Source organism: Panthera pardus, unplaced genomic scaffold, assembly GCF_024362965.1.
Source record: "Panthera pardus isolate Hobbes unplaced genomic scaffold, ASM2436296v1 HiC_scaffold_22, whole genome shotgun sequence".
NCBI lineage: Eukaryota > Metazoa > Chordata > Mammalia > Carnivora > Felidae > Panthera > Panthera pardus.
Window position 1 is genome coordinate 69,904,118 of NW_026526788.1, and position 23,223 is coordinate 69,927,340.

Sequence of the window (23,223 nt, forward strand, 5' to 3'; positions counted from 1 at the left end):
CTTACTACTCGTGCTGCTGCCACTGATAATGCCTCCGCCTACTGAAAGCCAACGTGTGGCAAGCAGTGTGCTCTCGGCTCGTACAGGATTATCTCATTGTGAAGCAGTCGTATTTATCCCCACTTCGCCGATGGGACCCTGAGGCTCAGACCCTTTCTGACTCTCCTAGATGGAAAACGGCAGGATTCGTGGCGCCCTGTACAAGCTGAGCACCTACTCACCTCGCTGGCCAGGTCTCTGTTGGCTTTGGCTGCCAGGAAGGCCAAGGAGTCAAGACGTAGCTCAAACCCTTTCGCCTTCTGGTTTTCCCAGCTGCTCTTATACAGTTTCTGAGGAGGTAGGGGAGAAAAGAGATCATCCTCCTGCGGGAAGCCTTCCCTAGAGTCTGTAATGCTCTCTCCAGGAGGCAAACACGACTGCGTCCTTCCACAGAAACCTGGTAACCTGAACACCACCAGACCTCCTTGTTCCTGCCTCAAGGCCTCCTAACACACAGGGCTTCAGTCAAAAGAAGCTGAATTTGAACTCCAGAGGCCTTGAAAACTACTAGGAGTCTTCACGGGGGTCTCAAAGACATGCCCGAGGTGGAATAACATTGCAAAACGCCCGGCAACATTTCTGGAAGGTTCCCCACCCCTGCGCACGCAGCCCGCTCAGCCCAGCAGGTGCCACAGCTGCGTATCTTTGTCTCCCTGCCTCCAGCCTCTAGTCCACCTGGGGCTTGTCCTTGCTCCTCCCATGTCCCTTCCTGCCCCCACCTGTGGGTTTCAAGGTCTCTCTTCTGAAGGCTCCCTCTCTGTGTGTGTGAATCAATTTAGCCCCTGTTGCTCCTTCTAGTTTTCCCCTCTACCTAGGACTCAGATCAGGACTCCAAAGACCTGGGAGCTGAGGGGGAGAGCTGAGGAAGGCCCCTGCTGAAAGACAGGGAGGAGAAGGATGGGGCCACGCATGCTTTGTGTCTGAGAGCCATCTGGGTAATGGCTACCTTCGGCACACTCCTCCTCCTCCCAGGGCTTTCCGTATATTAGCTCACTGAAGCCTCGTGACAACCCGATGAGACGGGAACTAGTATTACCCTTCTTTTGCCAATGGGACAACTGAGTGCAAAGAATTAGCCCAGGGTCTCACACCTAGTAAGCGATAGACCCAAGGACCGAACAAACCCAAGCAGTTTGGAGCTAACGCCTTCAAGTGCTGCTTCCTTCCTTCTAGCAATGCTCTAATGCTGTTCGAGCCGCGACCCTGGAAGAACCACTACCTCCTACCCTGTTATATAGTCAGTGGGTCAAATCTCCCGCCAACTCGTTCCTAGGGAAAGTGGTCCTTCCCTCCCCCTACAACTGGCCAGGAACGAGGTCTGCTGGATGAGCTGTTTACAACGACCGGATGTGTGGAACCCCAGGTGACAGAGCACAGTGGCCAAGCGCCTACGCGGGAAAGCAGAGTTTACAGCCGCCCCCGCCCCCTCTGGCCATACCTCACTGAGATTGGCAGCGTTGGCTCGGGCCTGTAAGAAGAGAGGCTCGTCTTTGCTGATGCTGTACTGATGGACGGACTGCTCGTTTCCTGCCTTGTAGGCCACCTGTCAGGAGAGAGCACTGGGTCAGGAGCAGGTGGCAGGGTGGGGTGGGTGGCACGGCATCGCGGGTGCGCCTTCAGATCTGCTTGGCGTTTCTGCGACCTGCACGGGGGGGTCCGTTACAAAACCCGCCAGACCAGACGCTGGCCAGCAGACGACAGCAAATGGGGCTTAAGGCAGGAGGGGTGAAGGCAGAGGGTGAGGCAGTGAGGAGCTTCGAGAAGAGTGTGGTCAGGGGACCAACCCGACCACACTGCCAAGGTCCCTGTCTTCACATGTCACCCTTGAGAAGGCACTGAGCTTCCCAAGCTGTTCCCATCTATGCTGTCCACAGCCACAGAAAATAACCCGCTGCAGGGCTCAGGTGGGCCCAGGCTCCCCGAATGAGAAAAATAAGAAGCATTCTCTGCTCCCCTGCACGTCCCCCTGCCCCCATCGCCAGTCCCAATGCATTCCCAGGCAGTGACACCTGGAAAGCGAGCAATGACCAAAAACACAGCACAAGTGAACACCTGCTCCATGAAAAACGTACCCCTCTGTTCTTTCTCTCTCCCCTTCCCTCCCACCCCCCCACTTGAGCTTCCAAAAGGCGGCTTTCTGATGCCCCTGAGCTCTGTCGGTAGCGTCCTTTCCGGCACGTGTCCCTGGACCTTTATGAAGGACGACTAGGACGGTCCTGGCCACCCTGCCGCAGCTCCAACACGTGCTTGGTGTACGTGCACAGGAAGTGCTCAACACTGACGTGCGAACAACATACACGGTGTTTCACTTCGATGCTGCCCGTCTTGGGGCGCATGTTCCCCCCCCCCCAAAGAGAATTCTCTCCCGGCTGCAGAATGACAGAGCCTGTGATGAGAGGTAGGAGGCGGGGGAAGAAAGAAGAAGAAAGCGAGACGGGGCAATACTGAGAGCTGAAATGAGTAGCATCAGTCGGCATCTGTCCTCACAACCAGCAGAGAAGGGAAGTGGGGTAAGGCAGAGAGAGCTGGGGTCCGGTGCCCGGAGACAGCCTGCAGGCTCCGGGAGACCCAGGCCCCGCCTGTCTAAAGGAGAGGCTCGCTGGTGCCCGGATCGTGTCCGGGCAGCACCTGCTGTGGTCTCAGAGACGCCCGGCCCGTGACACGGCAGCATGGCGGAGAAAGGGCAGCTCGGGACTCACTCCGCTCTGCAGCTCCTGGCTCTTCCTGGCGTGTGCCATCTGGGAGCTGTCGGTCACACTGGTGAACTTGAGCTCGTCCGCCCTCTGCCTGTAGTTTTTCTGTTTCCAAAGAAAAGGGACAGCGTAGCATTAGGGGTTGGCTGTCCCCACCACCACACTCGTGCTTACGTCCACACGCACACTTTCAGTGACCCGTGCATCTTCTTGGGGGGAGGGGGACCGTCACGGCTGGGCCGGCAGCTTAATCGGGACCACACAGGCCTGAGGCAGCCCGCTCTGGTGAGCCTCTTTTAGTTCCCACCCTTGAGTGAGAACTTGAGCCTCTCCCTCAGGAAACCCTATGTTTCACCTTATGCCCTGGGATGCACCCATTTTATAAATCGAGATCTGACACAGGAAAAGTGACGTGGAGGGAACTTGGCTTTACAACCAGGAAGATGGAGGCCAGGTCTCGCCTCTGCCCCTTTCCAGCTTCATGACCTTGGGCACCTCTCTTGGTCACCCGAGCTGCTCTTGCTACGGCGGCACAAAAAATAGAAGCTGTCTCACTCTGGGGTGGGGCAGAGGCTTCAATGCCATGCTTTCCGCGAGCGGAGTCCATGGACACAGCAACGGTTCACATCAGCCGTCACCGTTAGGCATGGTGCCATCATGGCTATCCAAGGATCCCCTATGCCATAGGGAACGGGGATGCCGGGAGCCACAGGCGGGAGGCTGGCAGTCGGGTGGGATCCGGCCTCCCAGTTCCTTCATGTCCCAGATCGCCGAGGTCTCGTCCTCACTGTGTCCCCGCCTCACACCCACAAAGTAACTGGCAAGATTTCAAATGTGCTAATTCTGTCTCCCCACAGGGACTTCTTGTCCCTCCCGGAGGTTAGTTCCTCTGGCTTTTCCACCGGAGGTGCCAAAGCGGACGGGAAGGGCGGCCGCTGGGGGTGGCTTCACTGAAGCAAAAGCCTCGTGTGGCGGGGAGCGCAGAGGTGAGCACCACACCAGTTCTGTCAGCAAGAGGGTCACGGGCACCACCTGAACCCAGAGTCGGGTCTGGAATATTGGAGACTCCAAATCTCCTGCCTTTAGGAAAAAAAAAATTCTCCAAAGAGACTTGTAATTTTCCTCTCTAGTTCCAGTGTGTTGAATGGGAAAACTCCTTCACCACATAATTGAAGGAAGTCGCATTTCCCTCCCATGGTTGGAAATTCCTGATTATTCCAGGCTCTGCATGGGTCAGATCATAAGAAATTACTGAGGAGCCAAGAATCCACCCTGGACAGGGCACAACAGAAACATGAAACAGGCGAAGAGAATAGTGTTTTCCTGGCCCTTGAGGAGCTTAATAATTCGTAGGCCGAGGAAGTGAGACAGAGATGGAAATTCCTAGGGCTGGAGGTCAGCTGGTTGGGTCTCCTCACTACATCTTTATCCAACGCAAATGGGGCTTGGGTTTTCTCCACTTGGGAGTTCAGCACGCCTGAACTGAGTCATAGGAACCCTGAAGCGTTATTCCCATTTGTCTACCTTCTTTATTTCTATATCCTAACCTTAAGCGTGTCTGTGTCTGAGAGAAGGATGAGCAGTGGAAAAATAAGAGTCATTTACAAAACGTGCTTCGGGGATGCAATACCACCTAATGGCCAAGAGCTGGGGCATCGGGCTGGACACACTGGGACAGAGCCCAGCTCTGCTCCTCCCTCGAAACTCTCAGTACCTCTTCCCTCACTAAAATGAGCTTCACCGGGGAGTAATAGTGTCTCCTCACACAGGGCCGCCGTGAGCAACGAATGAGCAGTATGCATGCAACGTCCTCAAAGTGGTCAATCAATGACAGCAACGGCTGCGGGACTGTGCAGCTGTTATCACTATTATTACCATTTGCAAAAGATATGCCGACTCAGCCTTCCTGGTCCTGACACAAGAATTCCCTTTGAGGATCCCAAACAGAGCTCCTGAAATAGTCACACTTCCAAATGAGATGCCCTTCAAAAGTCTTCCTCTGCCGGCTGCCAAAGCCCACTTTGCCTGGTGGAGAGAGAGCCGCAGGGACTCTCAAACACTCCCTGTTCTACACGACAGAAAGGGTCGGAAGGCTCGAGTGACTTGACCGGAGTCTGCAGTGAGTCGAAGGCACAGCACCGGGAAGAGTGCTGACCTCCAAACAGCAGACCCTCTGATTCAGGAGGCAGCACGCACGCCTCACGGGACAAACACATTTTCCTACGTGCTAATCGACTGCGTATTACAACCCTTCTGGATTATTCTTTGGCTGCCACTGCTCCTCTACATAAACCGCTAAGGCTTCTCACGAACGCCTCCCCGGATGGGGGAGGGCGTGCGGAACATTCATCAGGGTGCCCTGCAGGTGCGAAACGGAGAGGTCCTCCTCTGAGTCCCCCTCAAAACAAGCCGGGGGGCTGCGGAGGGGGCATCAGGGGAAAAGACGGTGTTCGGCGAGTCGCGGGCTGAGAACCACTAGGAGCCCGGGGGCCCGAGCTCAGCTTACCTCGCTGATCAGCTGTCCCGCTTTCTTGGCCTGCTCCAAATTGAGGCTCCCCTCCGTCAACCACCCGACTCCTTTCATCCACGCCAGGTCGGCCTTGTACTGCAGCTGCAAGAGAAAACCCAAGCTGTAATCAGACGCGTGGGTGCAAAGAAGATGGGAGAGTTCGGAAAACCCTTGCTCTTGCATTTGTAGAACTGCCCTCGGCTCTTTCATAGTCGGGCTGGACTCTCCTTGCGGGTGAGGCCACTGGCTCACTTTGTAACCAGCAGAGCATCTCCCGCCTTAGTGCTCAAACACCACAACCGCACCAAAAAGAGGGCTTTTCACACAGTTTTGACCGAACATCGTATCTCCCAACCTGCTAAATTTCCAAGATTTACTTGCCATTTTCAACGCTCGCCTCCTCCTTGCTCAGCGCCGTGATCAACACATCTGGCCTTCTGCACCAGCTCTGAGCCCCAGTCCTCCGCCCTCTTCCCTCTGCTGTCTCGACTGTATCTAGGGCTCAACCTCCCCACCCGCCTTCCCTGCGGCCGACGCATCTCAGAAGTTCTTCCTAGTCCTCGGGGTCACGGAACAGACTCACGCACAGGTTCCAAATCGCTCTCAAGACGTGCCTGTGCCCAACCGCGAGAGGGGCAGGAAGAGAACCGGCATTGAGTGAGGGCTCACCTCGCTCTGGAGCCCGTAGGCTTTCTTGGCCCACTGAGTCTTCATGTCCTCAGGCAGCACAGTGTATTCATGCAGTTTTTTCCTGTAGTCTAGGTCACTGGCCAGAGCTTGGGCCTTCTTAGCATGCTTGATGTGTACCATGTCCATGGGTAGGTGGAAGCGGGTCTTACTCTCTTCAAAGCCTTTCTTGTATTCGACCTTGAATGTACCGACAAGACCCATTACTTGAGGTCGGCCTTTGCAGAAGTGGTTCAAAACACAGAAAAGCAGCCCGGGCTTTCATGAGGAAACGACAATGTCACTCATCTGTCAGAAAGGTGGGACCCAATTTCTGGCTCGGGAAGGCGGTGCTGCTAAGGAGCTGAGGCCCCGTGCTGCTCTGGCTCTGGTAGGAATGCCTCTCACCAATATGAAATCTTTCTCCCTGGCTTCTCCAGGAGGAGAATGCTCGATCTACGGTTTCTGCGGAACCTTTACGAGGCAGAATAACAGAGCTTGGGCTGCAGAGCCAGACAAGTCTTAGGTCAGACCTGGTCCACCCTTTGCCAAGTGGATGACCTCTGGGGCTCATGTTCCTCAGGGGACTATTGCGATAAGCAAGCAAGACAGCAGCTGAAACCTGCTAAGTGCAGGGACTGGCAGAGAGCAACCACTTGGTAAACGTTCCCAATGAGGATGGCAATGACAGTGGTGATGTCGGTGATGACAGCGGTGACAGGGGTGATGGTGGTGTGGTGGTGAGGAAAGGCGGCATGCCACAGCAGAGTCAGTATGGTTCCAGTAAGTCAGACTTCTAGGATCCGATCTCTACCTTTACCACTGACCACTACACAAGTTTGGGCGAGACACCATCCTTTTGGCCCCAACTCCTCCCGCTGAAAATAAGAAGTATAATTCTGTTCTCTGTCTAACCTGCAGCCAAATTCTCAGTGTCTCTGTATATTTCACGATAACGCACTTCACAGGACGTGTTCTGTAGGCACATCCAAAATGGCGACCCAGATGCCAACTCTCTCATTCTGTTTAAGCCATGGCTCCTTAATGACTCACCAGGGAATTATATCTGGCTGTGCCATGCAGCCTGCACCAACTTGGAGCAGCCGCTGTAAAGCAGAAACTCAGTGCTCGTGTGTCCTTTTGGCCTCCTCGGCTTTGGCAGGGAAGGCCTGATCTGAAACCGAGTAGGTCCCTCGTAGCAGAACCCCCCCTCCCCAAAGGATTTCGGCAGGTGACGTTTACCAAGGTTCATCTCCAGCCACCACAGTCATTTACCAGCAGGGTCATTTCGATTGGTTGGAGTTTAGGCGACTCAGTTATCTGCTAAACATTCTGAGTATCAAGTGTGTCGTAGCCACAGGATTCATCCAGGACATGGTCACAACAGACAGGGCGCTTGGTGTCTAACTCTCCCCGTAAGAATTAAGCTCCGCTGGGGAGGAACCTGTTATGTGTTGTCCATTCTGATAGCCCAGGTGTCTTACACGGGATCTTGCCCACAGTAGCTGCTTGGTAAACATCTGTGGGATGAATAACTGTGGCCGGACACCTTTGTACCTTGAGCAGTAGAAAGAGATCACTGTTGGGGGCCCCACCTCTCATCTATTTTATTTTAATTTTTTTAATGGAGAGAGAGAGACACAGACCATGAGCAGGGGAAGGGGAAGGGGCAGAGAGAGAGGGAGACACAGAATCTGAACCAGGCTCCAGGCTCTGAGCTCTCAGCACAGAGCCCAACGTGGGGTTGGAACCCATGAGCCATGAGATCATGACCTGAGCCGAAGTCGGACGCTTAACTGACTGTGCCACCCAGGTGCCCCTATTTTAAAAGAACAGTATGCTTTGGCTAAATAAAGAAAGCAAACAAACTTCTCACACCAACAGGGAAAGAAATTGTAGATGGAAGTCAATAAAAAGGTAGCAGTGAAGTAGGTCCTGGAAGGACTCTCAAAGCAGCACAAGCCCGAGAAAGTGTGGAGGACCGAAAAGAGTTTACCTCACTGCTCATCTTGGCAACCTGCAGAGAGTGCAGAAGCCTGGAGTCCGTAGTGCCCATGACTTTGCCTTTTGATTTTTCATATTCTTCCTTATATTTAATCTTGAGAGAAAGAAAAAGGTTTACTGTGAGGGGAAAGGAAACTCTGCCATCGAAGGGGCTCTGGTATTCACAGGGCAAGGGAAAGAGTTCTGAAAACAACCTCCCCATCTTTCGCGAACCCAGAAGATGATTAAAGAGGCGTGATGTTTACAACGTTAGCGGTCATTATTTTTTTTTCCGCAGGACCACTGACATTTTATCGGAACCATTTCTTATGCATTTCTGAGTTAATGAGAGAAAAACCTACATTGCTCGCAAGCTCTCCGGAGGCTTTGGCGGCCAGCAGAGACATAGCATCCAGTTTCAGCTCAAATCCTTTCCCCTTGGCCTTGTCCCAGCCTTCTCTGTACTTAACCTGACGAACAGAAACACAGGTGAATAGGAGTCCCGATCCATCTTCCTGCCAAAGGTTACAAAGACGTTTAAAACAACGACGACGACCACAAAGATGGTTTCTCCATCTGTTTGCAGACCAGAATCTTGCCTATGATGGTCAAAACGGTAACAGAAATTATTAACACGGCTTGTTGATTCCTGAGCTGTGGGGCCGTGCAGGGCAGCGGGGATGGGACGGGACAAAGAGAAGAGCCATGTGTCCATCCTTGCTCTGTTGTTTCCTGATCGTGAGACCTTGGGAAAGGCACATTAGCTCTTTCAGCCTTACTCTGCCATTTGAAAAAAAAAAAAAAAAATCTCCTATTATCTGTCTCAGGGCTGTTGTGGGGATAAACTGGATATAGAACATGAAAACAGATCCCAAGCTGGTAAAGATGGAAGGTATTGATATTACCATGGTAACAACACCTTCAGTTTATTGGTCCTTCCTAAGTGCCTTCTACTCATTAACTGTACATACTTTGCATTAGGCCTATGAGGCTCGGAGACATCTATGACCTCGCACAGGTCACACAGCTTAAAAATCGCAGTGCCAGCATCTGACCTGGGGGATTCTCATGCCAAAGCCCATGCCACTGTGTCCCTGCAATAAATGCGTCCTTGGGGGGTGATGATAATTGAATAATTCCATTTTTGGTTGCCTGTCTCAGTGTGCTGCACAGAGCAGGCATTCAATAAACGTTAGTTCCTTTTTTTCTTCTCCTGCCCCCATCTAGAACGAGAAGCCTAATCACAGCCCCCTTGTGACTCCAGGAAAAATCTAGCGACTGAGATTGATCTCAAAACTCGAATTTCCGCCACACAGCGAAGCACCGGTGGGAAGTCACCAGGACGAGGATGACGATGATGGTGATGGCGTGTGTGTGTGTGTGTGTGTGTCTGAGAACATGCTGTGCACATGCTCAGATGATGAGAATTACATTTCTACGATCAGTTTATCCCCCGTGAACTGCCACAGTCCATGAGACAGCAAAATTCAAAACAATAATGTGATGGGCGTCTCTGATGAACGTCTCTCCCCAAACACAACAGCCCCTGCTTGTAGGGACTGGTGCCCTCACCTTCACATAGGTTACGCACCCCTACCACGTTCTCACCTCCACTGCTTGCTCACCTCACTAAATAGTTCAGCATTGGTTCTGGCCTTCACCAGCTGAGGTATGTCCTGTGGCAGTGTGTAATTCAACTTGTTTTTCTCATAGTCAGCGCGGTAATTCACCTGTTGGATTTAAAATCAACCCACAGGGTAAATGCAAGGTTTTTATACAGACAGGAGGTGAATTTCGGGGGCAAGCCTCTCTTTTTCACTTTCCCCTTAGACCCAATAGCCGACAAGGAGTTTTTGGAAAATTTGACAAGGAAGCCTGCGAGTTTATGAGTGTTTGAAATCAGCTGATTAAAGAGGTCAAGTGACAAGTAAAACAACTCAAGGGCACACTCTGAGTTGTGAGTGTATAAAATATCTCCCTGTGGTTATTTCACCAACTCTCCTTTGAAGCACTATGGATACAGAACTTTTTTTTTTCTTTTTTTTAATGTGCTACACTGCTGAACATCTCACTATAGGCAGAGTAGATACTCAGGGAGTAAGTCTCAACGGCTGCGCACATTGAAAAAAAAGGCCATCTTAAGTCACACACAAAAAAGGGCCGACCAGACATTAGGTGATTGCCAGTGGAAAAATAGAGCATCATCTGAAAAGCATCCTTGGCCCCAAATTGAACCTGAGCCTGATCCAACCTATAAATCTAGCTACTATTTTATGGGACATTTGGAGGCCAGAGGAACACATGAAGTCCACATAGGGATCCAGTAAGCAAAGTGCAGACTGTGGGAAACGTAACAGGAAAAACAGTCCAGTTTCTTCAATAAACAACTTGCAAGAAAGAAAAGAGAGGGGCACCTGGGTGGCGCAGTCGGTTAAGCGTCCGACTTCAGCCAGGTCACGATCTCACGGTCCGTGAGTTCGAGCCCCGCGTCAGGCTCTGGGCTGATGGCTCGGAGCCTGGAGCCTGTTTCCGATTCTGTGTCTCCCTCTCTCTCTGTCCCTCCCCCGTTCATGCTCTGTCTCTCTCTGTCCCACAAATAAATAAAAAAACGTTGAAAAAAAAAAAAAAAAAAAAAAAAAAGAAAGAAAAGAGAAAAACAGGAAAACTTAAAGATGAAAAGAATCTTAAAGAGCTATCAGCCATTCACAAGCATGGACCTCATTTGGATCCCGTTCCAAACGAACCGTAAGACAAAATGATAACTTTATGAGATCATTGGAACATTGAATGCTAATACGACACTGGTGGTATTAAGAATTACTATTAGTTTTTTTGGGATGATATACTAAAATTGTATAAATATGTCTAAAAATTGTTTATCATTTAGAGATTTACCCTAAAGTATTGATAGGTTAAATTATCTAATCTTTGGTCTTTTTCTTTAAAATAACACAAAATGGGGAAATGGATGGGCATATAGATGAAGCATGACTGGCCACGAGTTGGTAGTGGTTGAAGCCGAGTGATGGATACATGGGGAGTCGTTACATTATCCTTTCTACACTTAAATATATTTGGAATTTTCCAAAATAAAAAGTTTACATTGAGGGGAGGTCATTTCATGTTTATCACAAGACATATGTCACCATGAATGAAAGCCAAATCCTTTGGGAGCCAGATATCCAGGGGCCACAAAGCAATTGTGAGTCCCCCCACTAGGCAAGGACCGGTTACTTACATGACTCAGTTGCTGGGCATTGATTTTGGCTTGGACAATTTGAGGGGTGTTGGTCACAGAGCTGTATTTCAATTTGTCGATGCTTTGCCTATAGTTGACCTGGTTAAAACAAACAAACAAAAAACACTTTTCTCTAAGATTTGCTTATTAGTTCCCTGCCCCTAAGCTCAGCAGAGCTGTGATCCTCTGATTACTACAAAAAGGATCAAAGATTCCAATTGGAAACCAACAGACTCTCCAACCCCACTGACAAGAAAACCCCAACACATGGTAGAATTGAGTGACTTTAACAGGAGCACAGTGAGCCAGTGAGCACAGGAAAAGGTGCTCATCTACGTTATTACTGTTATGAATCAGAGAAATGCATATGAAAACTGCAATTAGACACCCCTCCGCTTTTGCCTGAAGAGTGAACATTTAAGCCACTGACTCTACCAAGGGCTGGCAAGGATGTAGAGCTGCAGAAACGCTCACAACACAGCTGGTGGAAGTGCGGGTTGGCAAAGCTACTTTGGGACCAATATGGTGCCTTGGCATACACACCCATACCTTAGGTCTCAACAGTTCTATTCTTACATGCATTCCCAATGGAAACACACGCACAAGGTCACTTTGTAATAATTCAAGCTGCCTATCTATGCTTAATGTACTTTTCTATATATGCTTTATGCTTCAAAAGAAAAGGGGTCTTTTTAAAAAGGAAACGAAAAATGCAAGAGGGACAAAAAGTCCAACTGATGCCATAGGCACGTCGAGGTGGGAGGCGAGGGCACATCAGTAGCTCTGGGCGAGGACGGTCTTCGCGTGGCTTCACCCTGTACGCCAGCCCCTGCCTGGCCCTCACTTCCGTCCCGTCGGTGTCCCTGAGAAAATGGCCGAAAGCTTCGCACGTTCGTGAAAGAAGAAGGGTGGGCCAGTTCAGAAGAGAAGGAGGTAAGATAAACCTCCAGCACGGCCTAGTGCACTGACTTCCAGGTTTCCCATCATTTCAAGATACGGGGGGCTCGTGGGTTTTCTCTTTGGAAAGTACAATTTGCCCTTCAGAGACTCAAGGATTATTAGCCATTTGCCCATGAGAAGACATTCATTCAATTGTCTTCTTTTCCTCCAAACATCCACCAAGAGATGGATGATCTTCCTCCTAAGATCCACTGTAGACAGAATGCGAATTGAGCAGAGAGATATAGGAACATGTCTGAGGCCTGGCGGCAGATGACGAGGGAGGGGGTGGCGGTGAGCTGCGTGAGGACCCAGAGCCCCGCACAGGCGGAAGGGGAGCCGGGATGCAGGCTAGCGAAGACGAAGAGGCTGAAGGTGGGGGATGGCCTGTTCCACGGTCTAACCAAGGCCAGCCCTCAATCCAGGGAAAGGAGGGAAAACTTAACGCATCCCTAACCTATTCCTGACCTTCTTCCCTGCGGCCTGCGTGGTCCCCTGACGCTCATTCATTTGCTCATTCATGCATTCCTTCAGCAAACAGCCACAGAAGGCTACTCTGCACCGAACGAGCAGACTTGCACAGTCCATGCAGATATCTCAGCTGGGCCCTTGCTCCCGGGGCCCCAAACTGACCCGGTGGCTTGTGACACCCGAGCCCCTCTGCCTATAGGCTCCTGGCTAGGCCCTCCCGTCAGCGACACCCCGGTTTTGCTCATAGCAACCAGATCACTGAACACCCCACGCCCAGTCTTCATGCCTCTGTCGTATCGCCTGAAGCCCGGGACCCCGCCCGGTCTCCCACACAGTGCGGCCGCATCCTTCGGCCTAGGTCACGCCTAAGAACGTCACACCCTTTTGCTGGGTCCCCACTGTCTACTGGCACCTCTGCCCAGACCTCCACCTACCGCCTCTGGCCATACTCCTCTGGCCGCTGGCCCTGCCCTCCACAAGGGGCACCACTGCCCTGTCCTCCCACCAGCGGTCTGTCTAGAGTCTGACACCTCTCATTCTATCTGCCGGCTGCTACTTCCTGTTGCTGCCTGCATAGGTGACAGCTCACCTCAGGGAGACTTTGTAGCCCAGAGGTCACAAAGTCTGTGACAGCCAGACAGACCACTAGCTGGGTACAGGTGAAGGGCTAGTAGGGGCTAAGGGTTTGGCCTCATTGTTGGGGAAGCATTCCGGAGTGGGGGGGACTGTGGCAAAGGCCCGCATCTGCTGCTCAGCTCTGGGAACATTACGGTGCAACAGTGCGGGGCCCAGAATGATCAGATCTTCCAGTTATTCCAAAGAAACCCGAAATCTATTTTATTGTGTCAAGACTTGCCATTTTTAAATGCTGACGAATAGTTCAACGTTTTTATAGCCCAGTGACTCAAGTGAAATAGACCTAAGGGCCATTGTCTCCCGTGTCTCCTCCTTGTACTCACTCCATTCTTGCCTGTCCCACCACGGGCTAACGACAATCGTGGCTTAAGAATGGTACTTCCTGGGGCGCCTGGGTGGCTCAGTTGGTTAAGCCGCCGACTTCGGCTCAGGTCATGATCTCGCGGTCCGTGAGTTCGATGCCCCGCCTCGGGCTCTGTGCTGACAGCTCAGAGCCTGGAGCCTGTTTCAGATTCTGTGTCTCCCTCTCTCTCTGACCCTCCCCCGTTCATGCTCTGTCTCCCTCTGTCTCAAAAATAAATAAACGTTAAAAAAAAAATTAAAAAAAAAAAAAAGAATGGTACTTCCTGTGCCTAGCACCACTTCCGGTGCTTCACACACAAGAATGCATTTAATCCAACCACCCTGCGGGCAGACGCTCTTATTATCCCCACCTTACAATGCAAGAACTGAGTGCCAGAGAACTAATTTGCCCAAGGTCACCCAGCTAATGTCAGCCAAAGTGGCTCCCACTGTAAACCTGGCTTGCCAAAGCGAGGGTGCTTGGAGCGATTACTTTTTTTTTTTTCTTTACAGATGAATCAGGGATCCCCCATAGCCAGAGCTACCATTGTTTAGACAGGCAAATATGTTCTGGGTATGAACAAATGACTTACAAATTAACTCCTAGAACAGGATCTAGGAAAAACTGAGCTTTCCCGACACTGAGCCACGGGGTATTTTGTTGGATTTGGAGATAAAGCACGGCATCGCTTTGTGCTTTTTGGTTAGTGGTCCAGGGAGAGAAGTTTTTGCACACTGTGAGTTGCAGATATGGGGTATATAGGAAAAGTAGGAAATATAAAGTCATTTCAATGTCAACCATTAATGAGATTAGAGTGCAGTTGCTTCCTGGTGCATTAACTCAGAGGGGAAATTATCATCTCATAATAAAGAGTCTATTAGAGTTCAGAATTATGCATGATAAAATGTCACGAAAACTGTATTTTTTTTAAAAGGCATATTCCTTCCCAATAATTCTGCATTAGTATGTTGCAGAGCATAATTACTCTCCTCTGCGGGACATAATTAACAGTCTCCAAGATTAATCACATCTCTGCAACATCACAGATGCTTGGCCATTGCTTCAATCTACTTTCTGAAGGAGCTCTTTGCTGAGGATGGAATCTCATTTTAATGCTATTAGTGTTGATAAAATCCATCTGAAGGGAATGCTCTCTAATTAAAGACGCACGCTTGTTTATTTCATTTCATAGCTATTTGACCACGTTTAGAGCCACCAGACAGAGGGACCATAAATGCTCTTGTAATGGATTCCCCCCAACTTCCTTCCCCAAACTTCCTTCTCCCAACACTTCCTGTATGTAAATCCCTACATTCTGGGGTGGTAAATTCAAATTCACATGGGAGCCAGGAAGGGAAGCTAAAGGAGAATAAGATAACCCAGAGCAGCTGCCCCTCAGTCCCAGCCAGTTGCTATCATGCAGGAGCTAGGGTGGCCATTCCCAGCATTTTTAGATTTTTCCAGAAGAGATGAAAATATGAATTTTTACATGAACTCCCCAAATCTCTATATGTTGGTCCAATTACTTTTTCAACTCTGTGTGGTCAAACTAAACGTCTCTGTAACCTGGATCTGGCTCTTGGGGCTTCTAGTTCAGAATCTCCCTCTGCTTCTAAATAGTATTTCGAATCCAGTCTGGTTTGATTCTCCTATCAGACTCGTGCAGCTGACCAGGCTGTATTTCAGGTGCGTGGTTTGATTCCACAGCCTTCCACAGACAAATGTAATAGCAAGTCCTGTTATAATGGGAGTACAAAGTTGTAGGAATCTCTCTCCACTTGACTGTGCTCTTAGGCATGACTGATGGAGTTCTACGGGCTGAGCCGACACTCGCATTTTAATGAGGTGCTCTTGGTCCTCAAGTTTCCCAGGTAATGCATGCAGGCAAAATAGAAAGGAAGTAGCTTAGGTAGTCAAGTGTAACCTTGGGTTTCATGAAGGTGATGTGAGAAAGTCAACCCAACCAAACTTCCTGGGAAAAGAAGAAGCAAAGCTTAGGCCCTTTATATTCCTTGACTTCCCATTCTTTGCTTTACTACACATTTGAAAAGCTTATTTCATTCACTAAACTATCCTTTGCCGGTGATTGTCCTTTGCTGTCCCGTAAGCCGTGCGTTCAACACTGGAGATGCCCAGCTGAACCCGACAAGGCTCCCACTCTGAGCAAAAGGGAGAGCGACCCGAAGACCTATTTACCGAGAGCAACACCCAAGTCAGCTACTGAGGTCATGCTGATCCCAAGGGAATGTAAAGGAAAGTAGCACTGGGCATTGAGTAAATATATGTTGAATTATTTATTAAATTATTGACTGGTTGGAGATAACCATCACTGGCCAATAACTATGATATGAACTCAGTTCTAAACCACCTTAACTACTTTTTAAGATAGCAGATGACTTTAATCTTTTTCTTTGTACTTTTCTGTATTTCCTAAATTTCCTGTAATAAGCATATGCAGTAAAATTCTTACACTTAGAAAACAATAAATTTAATGAATTATACTTATTTCATTGGGACAAGTCAAACTGTACCTAAATAAAATCACCACTATAGTAATTAAGAAATATATATACTTTCCCAAGTGCTCCTGAGAGAAAATTGAGTCAACATTACCACTTCCTCTCAACTTTTAGCTATTTTATTTTACTCCCTGCAGTCCTTCAACGTACCATACTCCAAAACTTTAAATCAGGAAAAAAAGAAGCTCCTCATGTCTAAAGAATGATTGCTTTCAATGTGCCCAACAGCAGACATATTCCACCAAATTCTACAAGGAGATACTAAAGAGCAGGTTATTTTCAAGATGGAACCAGAGTTGTCCCCACCTTACATAGAAAATCTAAGAGTTTCCAAACATGCATACGTGGGCTTCCTAGTGGGAAAGTTCCCCTTCTTTTTTTTTTAAATTTTTTTTTTCAACGTTTATTTTATTTTTGGGACAGAGAGAGACAGCATGAACGGGGGAGGGACAGAGAGAGAGGGAGACACAGAATCGGAAACAGGCTCCAGGCTCCGAGCCATCAGCCCAGAGCCCGACGCGGGGCTCGAACTCACGGACCGTGAGATCGTGACCTGGCTGAAGTCGGACGCTTAACCGACTGCGCCACCCAGGCGCCCCGAAAGTTTCCCTTCTTAATCCCTTCCATCTGTTACGAACTGTTATATCTTCTCTCTTTCCATCTCGCTACCTAAGAATCACTCCACAGGAGGAAGGGACAAGCAATAAAGCAGAAGGTGCTACCAGAGGAGAACTTACATCTTTCAAGGGAACCAGTCTCACTGTGGTTTGATAGGAAGGAGTAAGAGTGGCTGGGTAGTTGTAGTCCACAACATCGTGTTTATAATCAGCCTTGTAGGCAATCTGAAACACAAAGAAAAAGAAAGAAAGAAAGAAACTAGTCCCTACTTTCTTTTGACCTTGTTTGAATGACATAGGAAACTTCTAAAAAGTAACAAGAAATAAAATTAATTCAGTTTCACCACCTCCAAGGAAAATTAAATTATGTTCGCACTTTGCCTTTAATTCATTTGAATTCTTAATTAATCCAAAATTAGTGAACTTCCATCTGTAGCACATTTTTATTTTATCTTTCTTATTAATTATGGAACCCCTTACAAAGGGAAGCAGTGGCACATGGGTATATGATGAAAGAGCTTCTTGGCTAAACCCCCAGAAAATAAATGAAAAGTCAAGATTTAAAAATTTTTTTTTCTATAGGTCAAATTTGACATTCTCAAGCAGAGGAAATTTGACCTTTGTATGTTTTAATAATGAAATCGGTTTCTTTTAAGTGCCCTGTACCTCCAAGATTTACAACCTGACATTTGCAACCCTGTCAACCCAATTGACAAAGCCAAGGAGAGATTAACAGATTACACGCAATGGGATCCCATCTATTTCGTTATCCCACCACCTTGACCGGCACTTGCCCACAGGAGGTCTTCAATGAACACTACCATTGAATAAATGAATGAACCAACCAACCCACTAACCAACTCCAAACAAACCACAAACACTATGGAAATTTGAGGGATTTCAAATAAGAATTATGCTCAGCCATTTTTCTCTCTCTCTCAGAAACGGAATGTTTTTCTCACACTAGATCCATGATAACACATTTGAGAACTCTTTAAGCCAGAGAAAGCTGAGACCAATAAATTGAAGCTTTTGCAAATTGTCAACCTAGCTTTGGTTGTATCAGTTAATGTTTACACAATAGAACACTGACTTTTACAAAGGGAAGTCGAAAAAGAATTGGCTGAAATCTTCACGTTTCACCTCCCTCCACCCCAACAGGTCCCCAGACCTACAGGCCCTTCAAACTAGGACTCACATTGCTTGCCAGGCTTCCAACCTTCATAGCATGGAGGGTCCGTCTGTCCATACCAACTCCTTCATAGTGGCCCCTCATGTGGTTCTGGTAGTTTTCTTTATATTTATTCTACACGGAAACACAAAACTTTCAAGAAAAGCATTCTCCTCCCAACCTGTTGAAGATAAACTACTACTCATCTTAATGCACTAAATTGTTAATATAAATGATTACATAGAACCTACCGAAGTAGTCAGTGCCTTGCTGAGTAAAAAAGACAAACCTTTTTGTAACAAAGCAACTTACACTTCAAGCAAGCACAAGAGGCTGGAGTGAGGCCAGAACACGGGCACACAACCAAACATAGGATCTGGGTGAGCACAGGCAGTACACAACAGACCCAGTTTTCTTGGAACATTTCTAATTGTAAATATACCAGATTCTTCCCCCTGTGAAAACCTACCCTGAGCGTGTGGCGCTCCCCAACGGACAGGCGCTGATTATGCAGGCGCTCGGGGCTCATATAAATCACTGCAGGCTATTACCTCCGTTTCTAATTATATGAAGAATATAACCTGAGCTTTGCCAAATTCTGTGATTTTTACACCATAAATGGGTTACGACTAAAACCATGGGAAGTAATGACGTCATGTCCCAAATGCAGCTTACCAAATGAAGAGAAAACCAAAACGGGATACCAAGAAGTCATAGACAGGACCACTTTGGGTGGCTTCTAACGAAGCTACGTTAAAATAATCTACCCTGGGAGGCCATAGAGTTTCTAGGCAGTGATCCTTTTTTTTTTTTTAATGTTTACTTATTTTTGAGAGACAGAGAGAGGCAGAGCGTGAGTGAGGGAGGAGCCGAGAGAGAGGGAGACACAGAATCCGAAGCAGGCTCCGGGCTCTGAGCTGTCAGCACACAGCCCGACACGGGGCTCAAACCCACAAACTGTGAGATCATGACCTGAGCCGAAGTTGGACTCTTAACTGACTGAGCCACCCAGGCGCCCTACAGGCAGTGAAATTCTTTACACAAATCTATTACTATGTCTGAGACACGATCCTACTCGGCTCGTCTTCACAAACACTCCGTGACGAGGAGGGACTTAGTATCATCCCCATTTTATAGGTGGACAAAGTGGCTCAGAGAGCTTAAACAAGTGGCCCAAAGTCGAACACTTGGCTAATCATGGAGCCAGGACTGTCAGCTCCGAAGCTGGTGCTCTTAACCCCTACATTTAGGCAATAAATTCCTCCCTGAACCTTACAAATTCCCTCAGGATTTTAAATTCTACTATTATGTGCAGCTAAGCAGAAATAAAATCACATCTAGTATGGGTCCTTGATGAGCTCAACGAAACGTCCCCAGAACTTTGGGAATTTCCAGCTTTGCAAATGCCACTCTGGCATGTCTCTGCTCATCTGTAAAATGAGGAAAGAACATCTGGGTCCCCAGGTTAAAGGAGATCGGGTACTAAGAAGCACGAGGTCACATTGAGAGGCGATGTTACATGCTCAGCCAGCCTCCCTCCCCAGCATTCACCACCAGGAGCCAGATACCGCTACACAAGAAGAACACAAGAGGATGGGTGCTACCATGAGGACTCAAGGTCATGTGTGTGGCGGGGGGCGTGACAGAATTTAACACTACATGGACTACTGCCTGCAGGCAACCTTCATCAAAACTCTTAGGTATTCGTGCCTAAGAGGCCATGCTTCCGGGACAAACAGATATGTTCACACAGACTGTCTCTTAAGAGACCTAGAAACTAGCTCATCAACAAAGCCCCAAACCAACGCTGAGGTGTTAAAAACTCACATCACTGGTGAATTTTGAGATCTTGCTCACGTTCCTGAATTGAGGCGTCTCACAGTAGTTGATACTGTGACCTTTACTACTTTCCAGGTCCTTCTTATATTCCACCTTGGAAACCAAAACACCAGATGCACAGTAAAACCAAGCCCGAAGTCACTCTTGAAAAATGTCACCAGGACTTTACTAGGATATTTTTAGAAAACTTTCAACCCAGCATTTAAAAAGACCAGGCATAGGATACTGTAAGTTAGCAGTACATGTTTTCCTTTCAAATAATAAATAAGTAAATCAACAATTTGGTTCTGAAAATTAAAGATATACACATACAGTCCCTTTCAAGAGAAACTACGGTAAGATTTCATAGAGCCCAAGAAGTGGCGAAACAGGTTTGAGAAATCAGGACAGTGGTCACTCTTGGGGGAAAGTGTCTGTGGGATTGGGAGGGATATGTCTGAGTCATATCCTGTTTCTTGATCTGGATGCTAGGCGCACAGATGTGTCCACTTGTGGAAATCCTTTCCCTTATGTACACATGACCTATACACTTCTCCGTATGTACACTTCAATAAAACGTAGGCCCAAAAGTTGCTTTACAAAGCAGTATAATAACTGACACCACTAACAGATGCATCGAGTGCCTTCTAATTTTAAGTGGGTTGGCTAGTTGAGCTCCCCTGGGTAGCTGGATGCAAGATGTGAGGCTACAGTCATGAAATGGACTCCAAGTCATCCTAGGTAATCGGAGGAGGCAGCTGCAGACTGATTACCACGAATAGAGCACGACTGGTTTGTCTTACGGGATAAACATAACAGCGAAAAGAAACCGAAGGTTCTCTTGTGACACCTCACCAAGCAAATATATATAATTTGTTATCCTATCTTATAAAACATATGGTGGAAACATGCTTGTTAAAGTATGCAAGATGCGGGGCGCCTGGGTGGCTCAGTCGGTTAAGCGTCCGACTTCAGCTCAGGTCATGATCTCGCGGTCCGTGAGTTCGAGCCCCGCGTCGGGCTCTGTGCTGACCGCTCAGAGCCTGGAGCCTGTTTCGGATTCTGTGTCTCCCTCTCTCTCTGACCCTCCCCCATTCATGCTCTGTCTCTCTCTGTCTCAAAAATAAACGTTAGAAAAAAATTTAAAAAAAAATTTTTTAAATAAAGTATGCAAGATGCATTATAATGCTCACAATCTGATATAAAGTGAAAAAAGTACACCAGACTGTAAATATAGTTGAATTCTAATCTATAAATGTCTTCATATTCATAAACTAGGTTATAGTATCTTCACCCAGACAAAGGCCAAAATGTTAACAGTGTTTTTCCTGGGTGGTAAAATGGTACTTTCAGAGGTCTGGTTCCAATTCTGTTCCTGAAAGTCTCTCTAAACCAGAATAAGACACTCTACTTTTCCAGACCTACGACAAAGTGAGGACCTAACAATTTCAAAGGTTCCATCTAGATCCACTGTTCCGTGAATCGAGAGCAAGTTCCGGCAACTACTGGATTCTGTTCTTGTGGTGTGAAAGCAGTCATCGACAACGTGTAACCAAACATGAGGTGGTGGTGTTCCAATAAAACTTTATCTACAAAACCGGGCGATGGGTCAGATCTGGCACTCGGGTTGTAGTTCGCTGACCTCTGGCCTGGAGCATCAAAACCATCGCGAACATTTGTTTAAAGAGCAGATTCCAAGACCTAGGCACCCATCTATGACTCCAAAATACGTGAGTGTCCTGCTAAGATGAGGAAAATGTCACTCTCGGGGATTCTGAGCAGCCCAAGGTTAGAGGACTGCAGAGTAAGTAACAGTTCGGGGTTAAGGACGGACCTTTTGAAGTTAGAGAAGAAAAATATTTTAGGATATTTGAATATCTATTTCTCGGTTGCGGATAACTGATTAAGGGATTACTTTTAACAGCTCTCATTCTTCCCTGTCGCAAGAGATTGCTAACTCAAATGCCTTTAGGATCCAGAGAGGAAATGCCAGTGAGAGGCTGCTGTGAAAGAAAGGACTGGAGGGCGTGATGAGGATTTGGGAGCTCCAGGGGTTATTTCCTTGCCAGAGTCCCAGCAATTCAAAAACTCTGAAATACCAGGCAGCCCAAACAACACACGGCACCTGGCAGCCAGTCCAGCCTCCAAGGTAACGGGAATTCATATGACACACACAGCTTCTGGGAAAGCTGGCTACAATTATAAGAGGATAAGAGACATGCAAAGCTGCAAACACTTTCTCATGTTCGATGTCCACTCTTCGACAATGACATATCGTGATAAAGGTTGGCTAGGGCAGTATCCTGCACCTAAAAATCTACTGCCTGAAATGTCTGACAGTCTACAGCCCTATGGGAATCCGAGAAGAAACTTTTGAACCCTTGGAGACACTTAATTTTAAGTTCAGGTTGTTTGATTCTGGGCTCTCTTGTGAGTTGCTTTTTACGGCGCATTCGTTCCATGGGAACTGGTAACGACGTATAGCGCATAAGCCACAGTCCGTGGCATTTTTCACTCTGGGGTCGCCCCAGTGTCCACTGTCCCCCATACGCACCTCGCTCACAAGCTTGTTCACGCTCTGTGCCCGCTTGAGAACCAAGTTCTCTTGAGCTGGGAGGGAGTGATAATGTGCAGGCCCTTTCATCTTGTTGAAGTCCTGCCTGTATTTTATCTGAAAGAAACACGCAAGGAAGGAATTGTTGTTTTCATGCTTCAGGAGAGAAGGGACTCCAAAATGACTTCACATTTAACATCAACATTTACTTAACAGAACTTTCTGAAGGGAAAATTAAAAAATCACAGGGACTTTTTTCTCCATGAAATCCATAAACTACTCGGTTCCTTTTGTATTAAAATTTTTACTGGCCCCTTTCACACTTGGTGCCCTTTATGCTTAATTCTGCATGAAGAGACACCTTGAAACAATTGTACCAAAAGGTATCGTTCCAAACCCAGCCTGCCCATGGTTTCAACATATTTTCTCACTTAACCTGCTAATGAGAGGCGAAATGAGTAACGTGTTTTACTTATCCTCTTGAGGCAAGAGTGCACCTTCCTTGGCAAATGGGTATTTATCCTCTTGAGGCAAGAGTGCACCTTCCTGGGCAAATGGGTATAATAACGGAATAGGACAGAGTAAAGGAGTAGGGCAAGCGGGGTGTGAAAATCATGGCTGGCTTCTAACTATATATAGACCAAGCTCAAGTTGTTGTGTTAGATCTATGTGTGCACGTCCCTCTACCGAGTTTAATTATAGCCTATCTTTCAAGGACCGCCAGCTGGCCAACGTTCTGCAAATAAAAATCATTTTATCAACTGGGTTATACCCAGTTTGATAATCATATGGCTTATTTTAATCAGCTCTTCCCCTAAAGTGCTAGGTTTCTAGATGGGCCATTCAGCGAAGGCTCTTCTAGCCCCGCTGATCTGGCTAGCCCAGCATCTGCACCTGCTTCGGCTGACCTAAAGGGAGTTCCACAGTTTGTGTCAGTCTCCTTTGAAGCAGATAACTGTGACCGAAGAGTCTGAACAAAAGAAGCAGATGTCAGAAATTTGGAGAGAAACTGAGGGCTAACATTTTA

General features: G+C 47.9%; 1 protein-coding gene across 11 annotated transcripts in view; it reads right to left on the minus strand.

The window, feature by feature from the left end:
* NRAP (nebulin related anchoring protein) overlaps positions 1 to 23,223 on the minus strand; it is a 70,273-nt gene that overhangs the window by 32,276 nt on the left and 14,774 nt on the right. For 6 of the 11 annotated variants that reach the window (XM_019459467.2, XM_019459466.2, XM_019459465.2 and 3 more), the window contains exons 11-23: positions 22,197 to 22,313; positions 19,652 to 19,756; positions 17,852 to 17,959; positions 16,774 to 16,878; positions 11,129 to 11,227; positions 9,516 to 9,620; positions 8,253 to 8,360; positions 7,904 to 8,005; positions 5,911 to 6,108; positions 5,239 to 5,343; positions 2,739 to 2,837; positions 1,478 to 1,582; positions 222 to 329 (exon numbers count right to left, since the gene is read on the minus strand). In XM_019459467.2, the coding sequence (XP_019315012.1) occupies positions 222 to 329; positions 1,478 to 1,582; positions 2,739 to 2,837; positions 5,239 to 5,343; positions 5,911 to 6,108; positions 7,904 to 8,005; positions 8,253 to 8,360; positions 9,516 to 9,620; positions 11,129 to 11,227; positions 16,774 to 16,878; positions 17,852 to 17,959; positions 19,652 to 19,756; positions 22,197 to 22,313 (1,464 nt within the window). The remainder of the gene's footprint in view (positions 1 to 221; positions 330 to 1,477; positions 1,583 to 2,738; positions 2,838 to 5,238; positions 5,344 to 5,910; positions 6,109 to 7,903; positions 8,006 to 8,252; positions 8,361 to 9,515; positions 9,621 to 11,128; positions 11,228 to 16,773; positions 16,879 to 17,851; positions 17,960 to 19,651; positions 19,757 to 22,196; positions 22,314 to 23,223) is intronic. The other 5 variants (XM_019459471.2, XM_019459468.2, XM_019459472.2 and 2 more) reach the window with 3 other exon arrangements.